At 40.2% G+C, this 13,758-nt stretch overlaps 1 protein-coding gene across 7 annotated transcripts in view; it reads left to right on the top strand.

Annotated features, from left to right (window-relative positions):
• The window catches only part of ANKRD44 (ankyrin repeat domain 44), a 208,219-nt gene that overhangs the window by 134,572 nt on the left and 59,889 nt on the right, over window positions 1-13,758 (top strand). For all 7 annotated transcript variants that reach the window (XM_084643631.1, XM_084643630.1, XM_084643629.1 and 4 more), the window contains exons 13-16: window positions 2,672-2,740; window positions 5,248-5,388; window positions 9,770-9,853; window positions 11,650-11,761. In XM_084643631.1, the coding sequence (XP_084499757.1) occupies window positions 2,672-2,740; window positions 5,248-5,388; window positions 9,770-9,853; window positions 11,650-11,761 (406 nt within the window). The remainder of the gene's footprint in view (window positions 1-2,671; window positions 2,741-5,247; window positions 5,389-9,769; window positions 9,854-11,649; window positions 11,762-13,758) is intronic.

Below are 13,758 nucleotides of genomic sequence, written 5' to 3'. Positions count from 1 at the left end.
TTTACTTGAATTACAAAGACATTAAAATGCAGCTATTTTATTTTCCATTAAGAATCATTTCAATTTAAGCAATAACAACACATAGTTGTATCATATTGAATTCATTCAGCTGGGATAAAAACTATGAATGATCCTATCCAAATGCAATAAAGCTCTTAAAGATGTGCTTAACTTTAAGCTTTTTCTTAGGTCTCATTGAAGAAAATGGGTCTTAAGTAGATGCTTAAAGTTAAGTTTATGCTAAATGCTTTGCAGAACAGAGTGGACTTCAGCATATGCGAAAAAATTAATCCTGGCCTTAAGTGTTTTCCTGAATCAGGGCCTAAATCTCCTCCTCATTATTAGCCTAGCATTTTGTAAACTTGCTTCAGACTTCAAAAATGCTCTTGGAAAAATCCTCAGCTCAGCCTGGGAAGCATTAGCAGCACAATTTTTGACTGTCTCCCCTCACCTTGAATCCAGGATATATTTATTACTTTCTATTTATATTTTGATTTGTTTTTACTAGGGCTGTTGATTAATTGCAGTTAACTCATGCGATTAACTAAAAAAATTAATCGTGATTAGTTGCACTGTTAAATAATAGAATACCAATTGAAATATATTAGATACTTTGGATGTTTTTCTACATTTTCAAATATATTGATTTCTATTACAACACAGAATACAAAGTGTACAGTGCTCAATTTATATTTTTTATTACAAATATTTGCACTGTAAAAATGATAAAAGAAATAGTATTTTTCAGTTCACCTCATGCAAGTACCGTAGTGCAGTCTCTTTATTGTGAAGGTGTAACTTACAAATGTAGATTTTTTTTGTTACATAACTGTACTCAAAAACAAAACAATGTAAAACTTTAGAGCAGGGTCAGCAACCTTCAGTATGCGGCCCCTCAAGTTAATGTGCTGGTGGGCCGCAAGACATTTTGTTTTCATTGACCATCCTCAGGCACGGCCCCCCTGCAACTCCCAGTGGCCGTGGTTCACCATTCCCAGCCAATGGGAGCTGTGAGAAGCGGCAGACCGCAGGAATGTGCTGGCCGCTGCTTCCTGCAGCTCCCATTGCCGGGAATGGCGAACCACGGCCACTGGGAGCTGCACTGGGCTGTTCCTGCGGATGGTCAATGTAAACAAAATGTCTCGCGGCATGCCAACGGATTACCCTGATGGGCCGTGTGCTTTAGAGCCTGCAGGTCCACTCAGTCCTCCCTCTTGTTCAGCTAATCGCTAAGACAAACAAGTTTGTTTACATTTATGGGAGATAATGCTGCCTGCTTCCTATTTGCAATGTAACCTGAAAGTCAGAACAGGTTTTCGCATGGCACTTTTGTAACTGATGTTAGAAGTTATTTACGTGCCAGATATGCTAAACATTTGTATGCCCCTTCATGATTTGGCTTCCATTCCAGAGGACATGCTTCTATGCTGATTATGTTTGTTAAAAAAAAATGCTTTAATTAAATTTGTGACTGAACTCCTTAGGGGAGAATAGTATGTCTCCTGCTCTGTTTTACCTGCATTCTGCCATATATTTCATGTTATAGCAGTCTCAGATGATGACCCAACACATGTTCATTTTAAGAACACTTTCACAACAGATTTGACAAAATGCAAAGAAGGTACCAATGTGAGATTTCTAAAAATAGCTGAAGCACTCGACCCAAGGTTTAAGAATCTGAAGTTCCATCCAAAATCTGAGAGGGACGAGGTGTAGAGCTTGGTTTCAGAAGTCTTAAAAGAGCAGCACTCCAATGAGGAAACTATAGAACCTGAACCACCAAAAAAGAAAAGCAACCTTCTGCTAGTGGCATCTGACTCAGATGATGAAAGTGAACATGCGTTGGTCCACACTGTTTTGGATTGTTGTTGAGCAGAACCCATCATCAGCATGGATGCATATCCTTTGGAATGGTGGTTGAAGCATGAAGGGACATATGCATCTTTAGCGCATCTAGCACGTAATATCTTGCAATGCCGGCTACAACAATGCCATGCGAACGCCTGTTCTCACTTTCAGGTGATATTGTAAACAAGAAGCAGGCAGCATTATCTCCCGCAAATTGTAATCAAACTTGTCTGTCTGAGCGATTGGCTGATGTAGGACTGAGTGGACTTGTAGGCTCTAAAGTTTTACATTGTATTATTTTTGAATGCAGCTTTTTTTTGTACTTAATTCTATATTTGTAAGTTCAACTTTCATGATAGAGATTGCACTACAGTACTTGTATGAGGTGAATTGAAAAATACTATATTTTGTTTTTTACAGTGCAAATATTTGTAATAAAAAATAAATATAAAGTGAGCACTGTACTCTTTGTATTCTGTGTTGTAATTGAAATCAGTATATTTCAAAATGTAGAAAACATCCCAAAGTATTTAAATAAATGGTATTCTGTTATTGTTTAACAGTGTGATTAATTGTGATTAATTTTTTTAATTGCTTGACAGCCCTAGTTTTTACTTGTCTGGAATAGCATTTCAGGCTTATCCAGAAATAAAGGTGTGATCTTTACAAGTTTCCTTTTTCTTGGTTCTTTTGTTCAGGCTTAAATTGCAGTTTATGCCCAGTTTCTGCTCTGCAAATAGTGAAATAACACTTCTTTTTTTGGGGTACTAAGATGAAAACTTTTGTTTTGCTCATTCTTTGTTTTCTTTCCTTGTCTTTTCAGTAACGTTGAATGTGTAAAACTCTTGCAGAGTAGTGGAGCAGATTTTAATAAAAAGGACAAATGTGGGAGGTATGTAAATTGTGAAGCTCTTTTTCAGATATATCTCAAAGAAAGAAAGAGAAAGAAAAAGCCCTCAATCTGGAAATCAATATGTTCTGCTTAAAAAGGTAAATGGTAAAAGGGGGTAGGAAATCCTACAATAGGATACTGCTGCTTGAAGTTAAATGCCAAAAAGGCAGGTGCAGACTATATTAAATATATGAAAGCCACGCCCATGCTCTTGTGTCTTTCTTGTTTAAAAATATCAGTGGTTTAATTTTATTCCTCATTGCTCTTCGCGCTGCTTGGATTCTTGTGCTTTTGTGCCCAAGATAGCACCTGCATGTCACTTTGGGGAGAACTACTGCTCATGAGCCTGCTTTCTAGACTTTCTCAGAGTAAAATAATGCTGGTAATGTTATGACAGAAATGGATGTGCTGATTCAACTTCCTGAGCGCCCCGGATGTACATTACATAGTCAGCCAAACAGTTTTCACCCAGGCCACGGATTTAAAAAATAGGAGCCTACTCCATCTTTAAGCTCTGATCCTGGAAATGCATATGCATGTGCTTAATTTCACACACTGTTAGTAGTCCCTTTAACTTTAGTGGCTACTCATGGTGTGTAAAGTTAATCATGTGCATAGGACTTTGCAGGATTGAGGCCTTAAGCACCTAAACAAATTTTCAAAATGGCTGAGCTGTCAGCGGCTCCCAATCTAGTCAATGGGACCTGCTGAATTGGTCTGCCATTTTGAAAATCTAGTGAATTTTTCAAGAGCCTAAATTATTTTTGTGTTATGGAAGGGGTAAAATTGGGGGCCAGATCTTATGCACTATGCACCTTTGCGGGCAGCAGTTTAAAAATTACCCACCACAAATCTCCTCCCTCTTGAACAATTTTCCATCCTTCCAATTAAAATTTCTCTTCCCCCAACCCCCCACACCCCATTTTAAAATCGAAAAACAGATGAGCCTTGTAACGAACCCAGACATTCGTCAGATTTGGGCTATTTTGGACCACAGATGGGAAGAAATTTCAAATCCGTGTTCTACAGAATTCCCAGTCAAAAGCCCCCGTCATGCTAGCCAGCAGGGAACCAGCTCAAATGCCTTTGTTTTTCTCAGTGGTGGCAATGCAGCAAAGCTAATACTGAAATGAGTTAGGAGCCTCACTTTAGGTCCCCACTTTTGAAAATCTTGGTCCCAATATGTGTGATTTACTTGCTTTTGAACTGCGATATGAGTAATAGCATAGTTCAGTTTAAAGAGCTGGATAGCAAGGATAGTGTAATCCAAAAAATACTACAACTGTAACCAAATTAAAATGGAAAAAAATGAGTCTTGCCGTATTTTTAAATGGGTATTCTTTAAGGATCATTTGTGCTATGTATCTCAGAAAGGACATTGTAAAAGTTATAGCAAATTAAATATACAAGATTATAACCTTTAGGAGGTTTTGCTCTTGTTCATAATGACAACATAAACTAATCTAACATAAAAAGGCTCAAATATGTTACAGGCATTATTGGCATTCCAACCTAAAGGTGCAGTAAAGGGCTTTCTGATTTGTTTTTAAACCATATGCACTAAACAGACACAGTGAGGTATGTCACCTTTTCAGCAACAGCTTTGAAATAAAAACAAAGCTGTTCTTTATCCTGTGTAAATGAAACAGGTACAAAATTGAGAGCACTAGTAAGAAAATGAAGCATTCTTTGGTTATTTATATTTCACAACTTCCCCAAAAAATAAGTGAAACAAAAAAACTTTTTTTTTTGTACTGAAGAATTTTAATTGGTGGAGGTTTTTCGTGTCTTTGAGTGGTAGAAGCAGCCTTTGAAAATTTCATACCCAGCAGGGAACTCCTGCCTTCCCAGCAATGAATGTGCTTTCTGAATGATACTCATGCTTCTGAGTTGGGGATGCCAAATCTCTGACTCTGTGAACTATGCTGCACAATGAATTCTTTCTTGGATTTTGGAATCTGTCAGTGTGACAGGGTGGATAGGTCATTGCACAGCTATGTCACACCCCACCACAGTCATTGCCCATAGACTCTGACTGAGCCAGGCAACATCATGATGTTTTGAGGATTAAATACAGGCTGATGTTTCATTGTGTCACCCTGAGTTGAGGCAACAGGCTGCAGCTGAGCCTGCTGACTTAAAAAAGGGGCTGAGCTACTTTCATGAGAGGGAGAGACAGGGTACAAACCAGGCAGAGAGCTCTGGAGACATAAGAACTGCCCTTTCGGTGGTGTTTTGTTCGGTTTTATATTGCTTGTCTGGAGTTTAGACCATTAAACTTCATTAAGTGAATGTGGCCAGAGACTAATTCTTGTTTTTTGGTTGAACAAGAAGCTGTAAATAAACCCCCAAATCTGAGGGTTTTGGGGGATGGGTGGGGAGGGAGGAGCATGGAGGTTGTTTTGTTTTACCTGAGACCACTCTAGGAATGGTGCAATTGGGACTCATTAGTATAATCCACGTCATGCTGAAGTGTCTGAAGTAATAAATTGCTATTTGTTTTGCAGGACACCTTTGCACTATGCAGCTGCGAATTGTCATTTCCACTGTATTGAGACACTGGTGACCACAGGGGCAAATATTAATGAAACGGATGACTGGGGACGTACTGCTTTGCACTATGCTGCTGCTTCGGACATGGACAGAAAGTAAAAAAGCTTATTTGTATTCCTTGTTTTTACTGTGTTTCCAACTCATTGTCATTTGTATTCTCTTCCTGCCACAATCTCATTTAAACAAACAAACATAAACCCACTAGCAAAGGTAATCCTCTTCCTCCTCCTAGACACACCCATTATTGAAATAGCTTTGACTATAAGCAGAGTCATGTATAGTGCAGTTATGCTGCTGCACAATGTATGTTTTTATTCAAGTTGCAACATAAATCGCCAAAATGCTGCCCACCTTCTCCTGCTGAACGACTTCCTCTCCCATTTTGCCTTCCTGTTTCCTTATTCTGGTGGTTTTCCCACAAGAGAGAGTTCAGGGAATTTCCCATTCCTGCTCTACTGTTTTGGTCTTTTTAAAAGGACATAGCATGAGGCAATGCGAGGGAGATCTTTCCAGGTGTGGGATGACAACAAAGACAAGCTATTGCCAGCATACCCATATGACAGTGGTGGAATAGGTCCGAGGGTGCTGGAACAATATGTACAGTGGAGGTTTTAAGAGCCATTCAACCAAACTGTAAATCCTGTATATCATGGAAACCACTTCAAGCCAGGCAGTGCACCTTCATCCCTAGTTTCAGCACCTATGAGTTAGGCCCCTTGTGAACATCACTGTGTGGGCTGACAGAAACAGAACCCATTGGGGGTGAGAGGCTGCTAAGCAACTGGGGACTCAGCAGGAGAGGTAAGATTCTGTGTTCCAGCAGAAAAATGGGAACAGCCACTGGCAGAAAAGACCACTGTACTTGTGGGAACTGGAGGTCCATTGGTTGGAGGTGTTATGCCATGCTCTTAAGCCAATTGGGAACAAAATCTGATTCTAGTGGGGTTAAGAAACTCTCCGCAACAGCTTCATTAATGACATCTCCATCTCCCCTTCTCTCAAATCTCTGGTTAGTCTGTACAATTTCTAATTCTCAGTTTGTTCCATAATTTGGTGGTGTCTACCCTATGACAGGAAGCATAGATCAAATGGCCTTGATTATAGCTTTAGGTCTCCTTTGGAATTTAAAACCATTAGTCTGCTGTTTTCATTTCCTGTTAGATATCCCCACACAGTTCTCTCTGTTCCTTCTCTGCTTCTCTCCTGGTCTAAGGGATCATTCACTTTAGTTTCGTATACATTTAAGTCTTGTAACAAATTGTTTGACATACAATTCATTTCCAGTATAACACCTTCAAAAAGCTTCATTGCTCTCTTTAAATGGCCTCTGCGTAGCCCCACTGTAGAAGGTTGTGTGCCAGGCCATTGCAAACCACAGAACCATTCCCTGCAGTAAAACAGATAGGAAGTATATGAACATCACCCTCAGATCCATATGGTCCTACCCATGAGGCAGCAGCAGGGTCTTCAAAGGACTGCACTTCCTGTACATCCATCCCTAGTATATGATAGAGTAGAGGGAAGGCAAGTGGAAGTTTCTAGGTATGTCTCCATCAGGAGCTGTTACTCCTTGTACTGAAAGAAGTCAGGGCCCTGCCTGTAAACAGGCCCTGGGCCAAGATTAGGATGCATCAAGCCAGTTTTAGCAGCAGCAGAAAGCCTGATTCATTTAGTCAAGTCCCCAAACATCAGTAAGATTGCTTTTCCCTCGTTGCACTCCTGGTTGTTTCTATGGCTTTCAAGATAGTGAAGGGGGGCAGTACCTTCACATGACACCTCCCCCCCCCACCCCACCCCGGATAGAGAATCACATAAACTAGGCCAGCTTTGAAAATGATCTTCTTTGTTGGTGGCTTTTGCAATGTGCATATCCAAAAAGATACTAAACTATCAGGTGGCGATGGACCTCTATAGAATGTCGTCTTATGGAGTAAAAATTTCCTGTGAGATGACCCTTTCCGGAGAAGTTAAAAGGTGAGACACATGTTGCTGGACATGTCTAGCACTGTTGCTCATTCTCTGGCATCAGCAGTTATACTTCACAATGTTTTATGGCTCAGACTGTTTGGGTTGCCTCAAGATGTTGCACTCTAATGTTTTTGATTTGCTCTCTAGAGACCCCGAGGTAATACTAAATCTATTGAAATTAGAAAACTAGATACTAGATCTATGGCTAAGTCCCTAGGGTTTTCTCACCCATCTTTCAGACCAAAGTTGTCATCTGTCTCATTTCGGAATCTCCTCAGTCCTCTTATCTCTTTGGGTGCCAACCCCAGCAATAGAAAAAAGCATTTAAGCCTGCTAAGACTTCTGAATCTAACAATTACAGTAAAGACCATGTTTATCGGCCATGGTATATGTCATCCTTGCCTGCTGTTTCGCCTGGTGGTGTCATAGAGCTTGGAACTAATCCTACCCCTTCCCATTCTTTGAGAGGGGAACAAAGGAATTTAGGACTGGAAGGTGTATCCTGGGTCATTGAGTCCAGTCCTAAATTACAGGCAGTCCTGTCATGTAATCCCAATCATGAATTCATCATGCTCCATCTCAAGACGAGTAAGGTTGTCTGACCCCACTACTCCTGTTGCTTACAGTTAGCACAGACTGTTGAATCTTGGAGACTGCAGAAGGAGCTCGCAGTTAGAAAACACTGAGCAAATTTGATGTGGAAGGCCCTGAGACACAGCACACATGAATGCATCTTCTTCTCTCCCCTCCTCCCCCTGTCATTTTTCACAGAAAAAACACATTTCACACTTAGTTCCAACTGGAGCATTGGATTTGAACATCATGGGGAGTGTTCTTGTCTTCTTATATTGTCCTTTTAGTAGCCACTGTATCACTTAGATGAGTGAATAAGATTCAAGAATTCCCTTACTGATCTGCCTTTAGAATGCTATGGAATGATACTATGCTTTTGTGGCCTTACCCTGAATTTATGCCGGATGATTATTTTATGTTCATTGCCATTTTGTAGGTCGTCATGACTATTTCAACATATGGAAAAAAAATTCCAGAGGTCAGGCTATTTAGGTCCAAAGACCATTGAAGATGATTCTTCTTTGTATCCAGCCCAGTAATGAGCAGTTCAGGAAGGACTAAAAGTTTGTTCTACCAGAGATTTAGCTGTCTTGACTTCTTCTCAGTTGAATGTATCCATTCCTACACTGAGAATTCACAAACGCATTTTAATGAAATAGATAGGCCGCATACCAGTAAATGGAGATTTCTGAATGTATTGCCTCTGCAGATCAGCACAGACTCTCCCTCCACCCCACTTGTTGAGACTTATTAATAGATTTAAGTGAGATCATCTGAATGTGGTTAGCAGATACAGCCTTTAACTGTGGCTGGGAATATTTGGGTCCATGGTCAATGTATGTGCCATCCTCTAACACTTTTACAGCATTGAATGGTTCATTTACTTCTGAGGCACGACACATGAGTAATAGTCAGGGAACATCCTGTATCAATTAATGGTACATATTCTGCATATCTCAAATATCTATAATGTCTGAAATCCTACTGGATTTCAGACAGAATTGGGATCATTATTGGGTTACATAGTGTCAAATCTGGATGTGGAGGATGGGACACTGAATGTTTTGAAGAGATGCACCATTCTGTACTGCTCAAAATCCAGTCTGGAATACATGTGTTGGATAGAGACTAAAATTAGTTATGGGCAAATTAGTTTGGCAAAAAATCCAACTAGACCAAACTGTGTTTTTGAGTCAAATATTTGTGAAGGTTCATAGCAGTTCAGAAACTTTTTTTTCTTTCTTGGCTCTTGATTTCTCCAGTCCTGAGAGTCAAATAATGTCTGTCTACAAAATTTAACCCACTACCAGCCATCCCCACCAGACTGATCCCCTTCATGTAACATTGCCAGACACACTCCACTTTCCAGTAGGCTCAAAAGTTTGAATATTTGTTCAGCCCTTTACATGTCTAAAGAGTTTTGCTGGAGTGTCATCATAGTGTTGCCTAGAACTTTAGCAGAGTGTGGGAACTGTCAGCAACCCTTCGAGAGCACAGTCAAGACAGGCCAATTTAGTGCTGGTGGTTAAAATTTCACAGGGTTCTATCCCTTGGTCAACAGGGAAGTACAGCAAGTTACCATGGGTAGAGGATGGAGATGGGGAACACAGGATTGCAAAGAAGAGTCTTTGAGGGCAAGGGGCAGGTGTGGAGAAACAGAAAGTTCCAGAAAGTGATGAACAAACTGGTTCTGATAGAAATCAAAACTTTTTGATTACTTTGGAAGTTGACATACAGAATGAAGAGCTGGTATATTTTAGGTGTGTTCAATGTTTGGGACTGTGATTAGCTTATATGCTAGGCCCTTTATTTAACCTGACTAATGCCAAGAAGTGGTCACTTGATTGGAGGAGAGAGTGGGGGTGGTAAATTACACCAAAATCACTGATATGACATTTTGAAAACGAGTTGCATTTTTCTATCCCTTATGTTAAGAAGAAAGAATATTTTAGGTAACTCCCATGAAAATGCCGAAGAACTTGAAAGAGCCAATGAGATGAAGGAAAAAGAAGCTGCATTGTAAGTTTGGTGTCAATACAGCAGACTCCATTTTTAGAGAATCGCTCTGCTTCTTTGGGCTGCAGTTTACACTCCTATCTTGTTCACTCATTGCTCTGCTACAAATGCCTGATACTATTGGGAGTTAACCAGAGTAAACTGCTCTTTGATGTATAAATGTATTTACCAATTCTGTTTCCATGCTTGTTGCTTTCCCTAACTACATGTTTATTGCATTGATACTCTAATAATTCTTTAATATCACACACTATTTTATTTAAATGCAATACACTGGGTTTGTATGTTGCAAGGAAAATATAACCCAGTGTCCTCAACAAGTATAACTGTGTTCAAATCTGATGTTTTTATGCAGTGTTTTTGTTTAAAATGACACTGTTGTTGATAATAGTTTTACATTAGTTTGACTGCATGGTTGTGACATGTGGAAGAGAGTGACAAAGAAATGGAGGAGATGGTATGATGGGATAACATGGTTTTGGTAATTAGATATTCATGGTAAATAGGCCCAATGGGCCTGTGATGGGATATTAGATGGGGTGGGATCCGAGTTACCCAGGAAAGAATTTTCTGTAGAATCTGGCTGATGAATCTTGCCCATATGCTCAGGGTTTAGCTGATCGCCATATTTGGGGTCAGGAAGGAATTTTCCTCCAGGGCAGATTGGAAGAGGCCCTGGAGGTTTTTCGCCTTCCTCTGTAGCATGAGGCACGGGTCGCTTGCTGGAGGATTCTCTACTCCTTGAAGTCTTTAAACTACGATTTGAGGACGTCAGTAGCACAGATACAGGTGTGAGGTTTTTTGCAGGAGTGGTGGGTGAAATTCTGTGGCCTGCGTTGTGCAGGAGGTCAGACTAGATGATCATAATGGTCCCTTCTGACCTAAATATCTATAAAGAAAACGTTTTGAAATCTTTTTCCAGAGGGGTAAAAAATTAAACTCTGATAGATGACCCAGCGAGTACCCAGAAAATATTTGATTCAGATAGAGAAATTATCACTATCAAAAGAATTCAAAAGATATGTATTTAGGATCATAGCTCATTTGCCATTGAGTTCAGAGTCAGCCAGCTACTGGATTAGTTTAGATACCTGTGATTTTGATCAGTAAATTTTGAACTATATCAGTAATGACAAAGTACAGGCACAGGATGGAGTCCAGTATCACATGATCTAGTCACATGCCCTTGCATGTTTTGATGAGTCATAGCAGCCATTATCCATATACTGGCTGAAGCATTCACAGGAAAACCCATCAGGTAGAGATAAGGTTCTCCTGTGGCCTATAGTGTGTCTTAATAGGCCATCACCTTGAATGGTTCATCCACAATGTGCTGGCTACACTGGATGTAAACTACCTTGTTGGTGTTACCCAGGAGCAAACACATTTGAAATACTGGTACATAGTCAATATCCATAACTTTAGATACAAAAACGATACATTCGTACAAATAGGGTCATCATATTCAGCAAATCATAACTTTTCCATTGATACTTTACATGACATACTTCATATAAGACATACCATAATCATATCCTCATGGTATATATGGTGGTGTCATGGTGTTGCTTTGGGATACAGAGTGTCACAGTATCAAACAAGCTACTCCAAGACCAGCAGATACTGCTGCACAGAAGTTTAAGGCAGGAAAACTCTTGTGTGGTACGAGATTCTGTAAGGAACATAATATTGAATAGCCAGCCTTTTAGAAAAGAGGCTTTAGTATTGCTCATAGTTGCAATGGAGATGATTCTGTTAAATGGTATGATCTGTAATTTAAATGTGTACATTATTCACAGGTGTCTAGAGTTCCTGCTTCAAAAGGATGCCAATCCATCGATCCAAGACAAAGAAGGGTACAATACAGTGCACTATGCTGCTGCTTATGGCCATAGACAGTGTTTGGAATTGGTGAGTCAGCTCAATCAGTGCTAAGACATCCATTTTCAGAAGATGTTCACGGGCATGTTATGAACTCTACAGGATTGTTATTGTTCGAGCACCATAGATGTTCATGATGCTGAAGAAATGTAGAGGAAGGTACACTGCAGACAAATATTCAGAACCAGATGTAACTTGGCATTGTTATGGCCCTTTCAACATAGATCCTTGATCCCGGCACAAAGCCAGAGTAAATGGCCCTCATGTGGGGGCAGACAGGTGGCATTCTCCTCCCTTTCTCCCACCCCGTTTTCCAGAGGCATGGAGCGCAAAGCTAGTTGTTCTATCTTGTCCATGAAGTCATGGGCGTACTGGACGTGCTCCAGTCCCAGCTGTCCTTTTGCATTGCTATGAAAAGAGCCATTAAGGAGGACTGCAGCTGCAGGAGATACAGACCCAAAGCCTCTCTCCCCTGCACAGGGGAACCATAATGGGTTGATCTCTGGTTAGAAATGTCCTTGCCTATAGGAATGGGAGCAGAGTTTGGGTCTTTGTGTTTAGGTGGTGTTGAACATGTGGTATGTGTTTGTTTAAGGCTCCAATTCAACAAAGTACTTAAGCATGGGTTAGCTATAAAATACATGATTAATCCAATCACTGTTCAACAAAACACTTAAACACACAAGATCAATGGGACTTAAGCACACGTTACATGCTTCACTGGATCAGAGCCTAAGTGTAGCATGGCTTTGGAGAGTTTTGATTGCAGTCAAAACATTACTTAAATGTGTTTTTTTTTATGTGGCTATTCATCATAGACAACACATTAACTGAATGATCTAATGAAGCTGAGTAACGGTAGCATGACACTCCTTACTATCAACTGCACAAAAGTGTAGTACCTTTTCTTACGTATTATGCAGTAATTGCAGTATTGCCATAGTCCATGTCAACATTATACTCCCTAATTTTCATATGTTTAACCATATCAGGTAGGGAAAGGATATACTTGTCAGCAAAAAAAGCAGAGTTGCTAGAAAATTATATAGTGTGAATTTATAAAAAGCTCTGAATTGTAAAAATGAATAGCATGTGATGCAGATTAGCTGAAGTGCTTGAAATTTGAAGTATGATGAAGATTTTATTTATATTGTTGGATGTTTTGTTGGCTCTAATCATACCAAAAATGGCGTAAAGTTGAGAAATAAAATTTTATGTGTACTCAGTCCCGTAAAACAGAGGCATCTGGTGCCTTTTTAGAACCTTTTTTTTGCTTCCTTGGTTTGTTTAACAGGCCAAATTATTTCTGTATTAAAAGGGGTGACGGCACAATACACAGGGACTACTTTTCATAATATGCATAGTATTAGTCACAGTTGCCATATGGGAAATTGTGTTGATGGTCTACATCAAAGTCACAAAATCAAGGAAGCTCTAAATTGAAATTTCCCTATGGCAGCTCTAAATCCAAGTTTTAGGTGGAGCATTAAGCCTTATTAACTCTCCCCCTTAATTTGTGAGCATACATGTCCCCTCTCCCTTGTCATTGCTGCCAGGCTTCCCTTGTTTGGTGCCTCCTCCTAGCAATGTTCTCATGTGTCCTGTCCTGTTTGGGAGGCTGTCCTTGTGTGGATCTTTCATTTAGAAATGATACAGACATGCAAGGAAAGCAAACATATTCTGCTCTGATCCCTCGTTCTCGTTTGTCTGAGTTCTGGGGCTGCACCCTGTCGCACTGGGTCAGATTATGTGTTGTGCCTCCCAGAAGCAAGGGGGAGAAGACAAAGGGGGCTTTGTGACAGCTTTGCATCTTGACCATCTTTGGCTGTTCCCCTAGCCAAAATGGACCCTGAAATAACTAAGGCCGTCTGAAGAGTTATAGCCGCCTCCTTGGTACTGCTTGTAGCACGAGCCAGAGAGGCCATAATGGAGAAGTTCCATCCCCAGCACATCCACTATGCTATGACTTGCAGTGGAGCCAATGTAAAATCATCACTGGTGACAATGCTGTCATGTACCCTGATTAT

Source organism: Lepidochelys olivacea (genome assembly GCF_965140295.1).
Source record: "Lepidochelys olivacea isolate rLepOli2 genome assembly, chromosome: 11".
NCBI lineage: Eukaryota > Metazoa > Chordata > Testudines > Cheloniidae > Lepidochelys > Lepidochelys olivacea.
The sequence above is the reverse complement of the archived record's forward strand: the minus strand, read 5'-3'. Positions and strand labels throughout refer to the sequence as shown.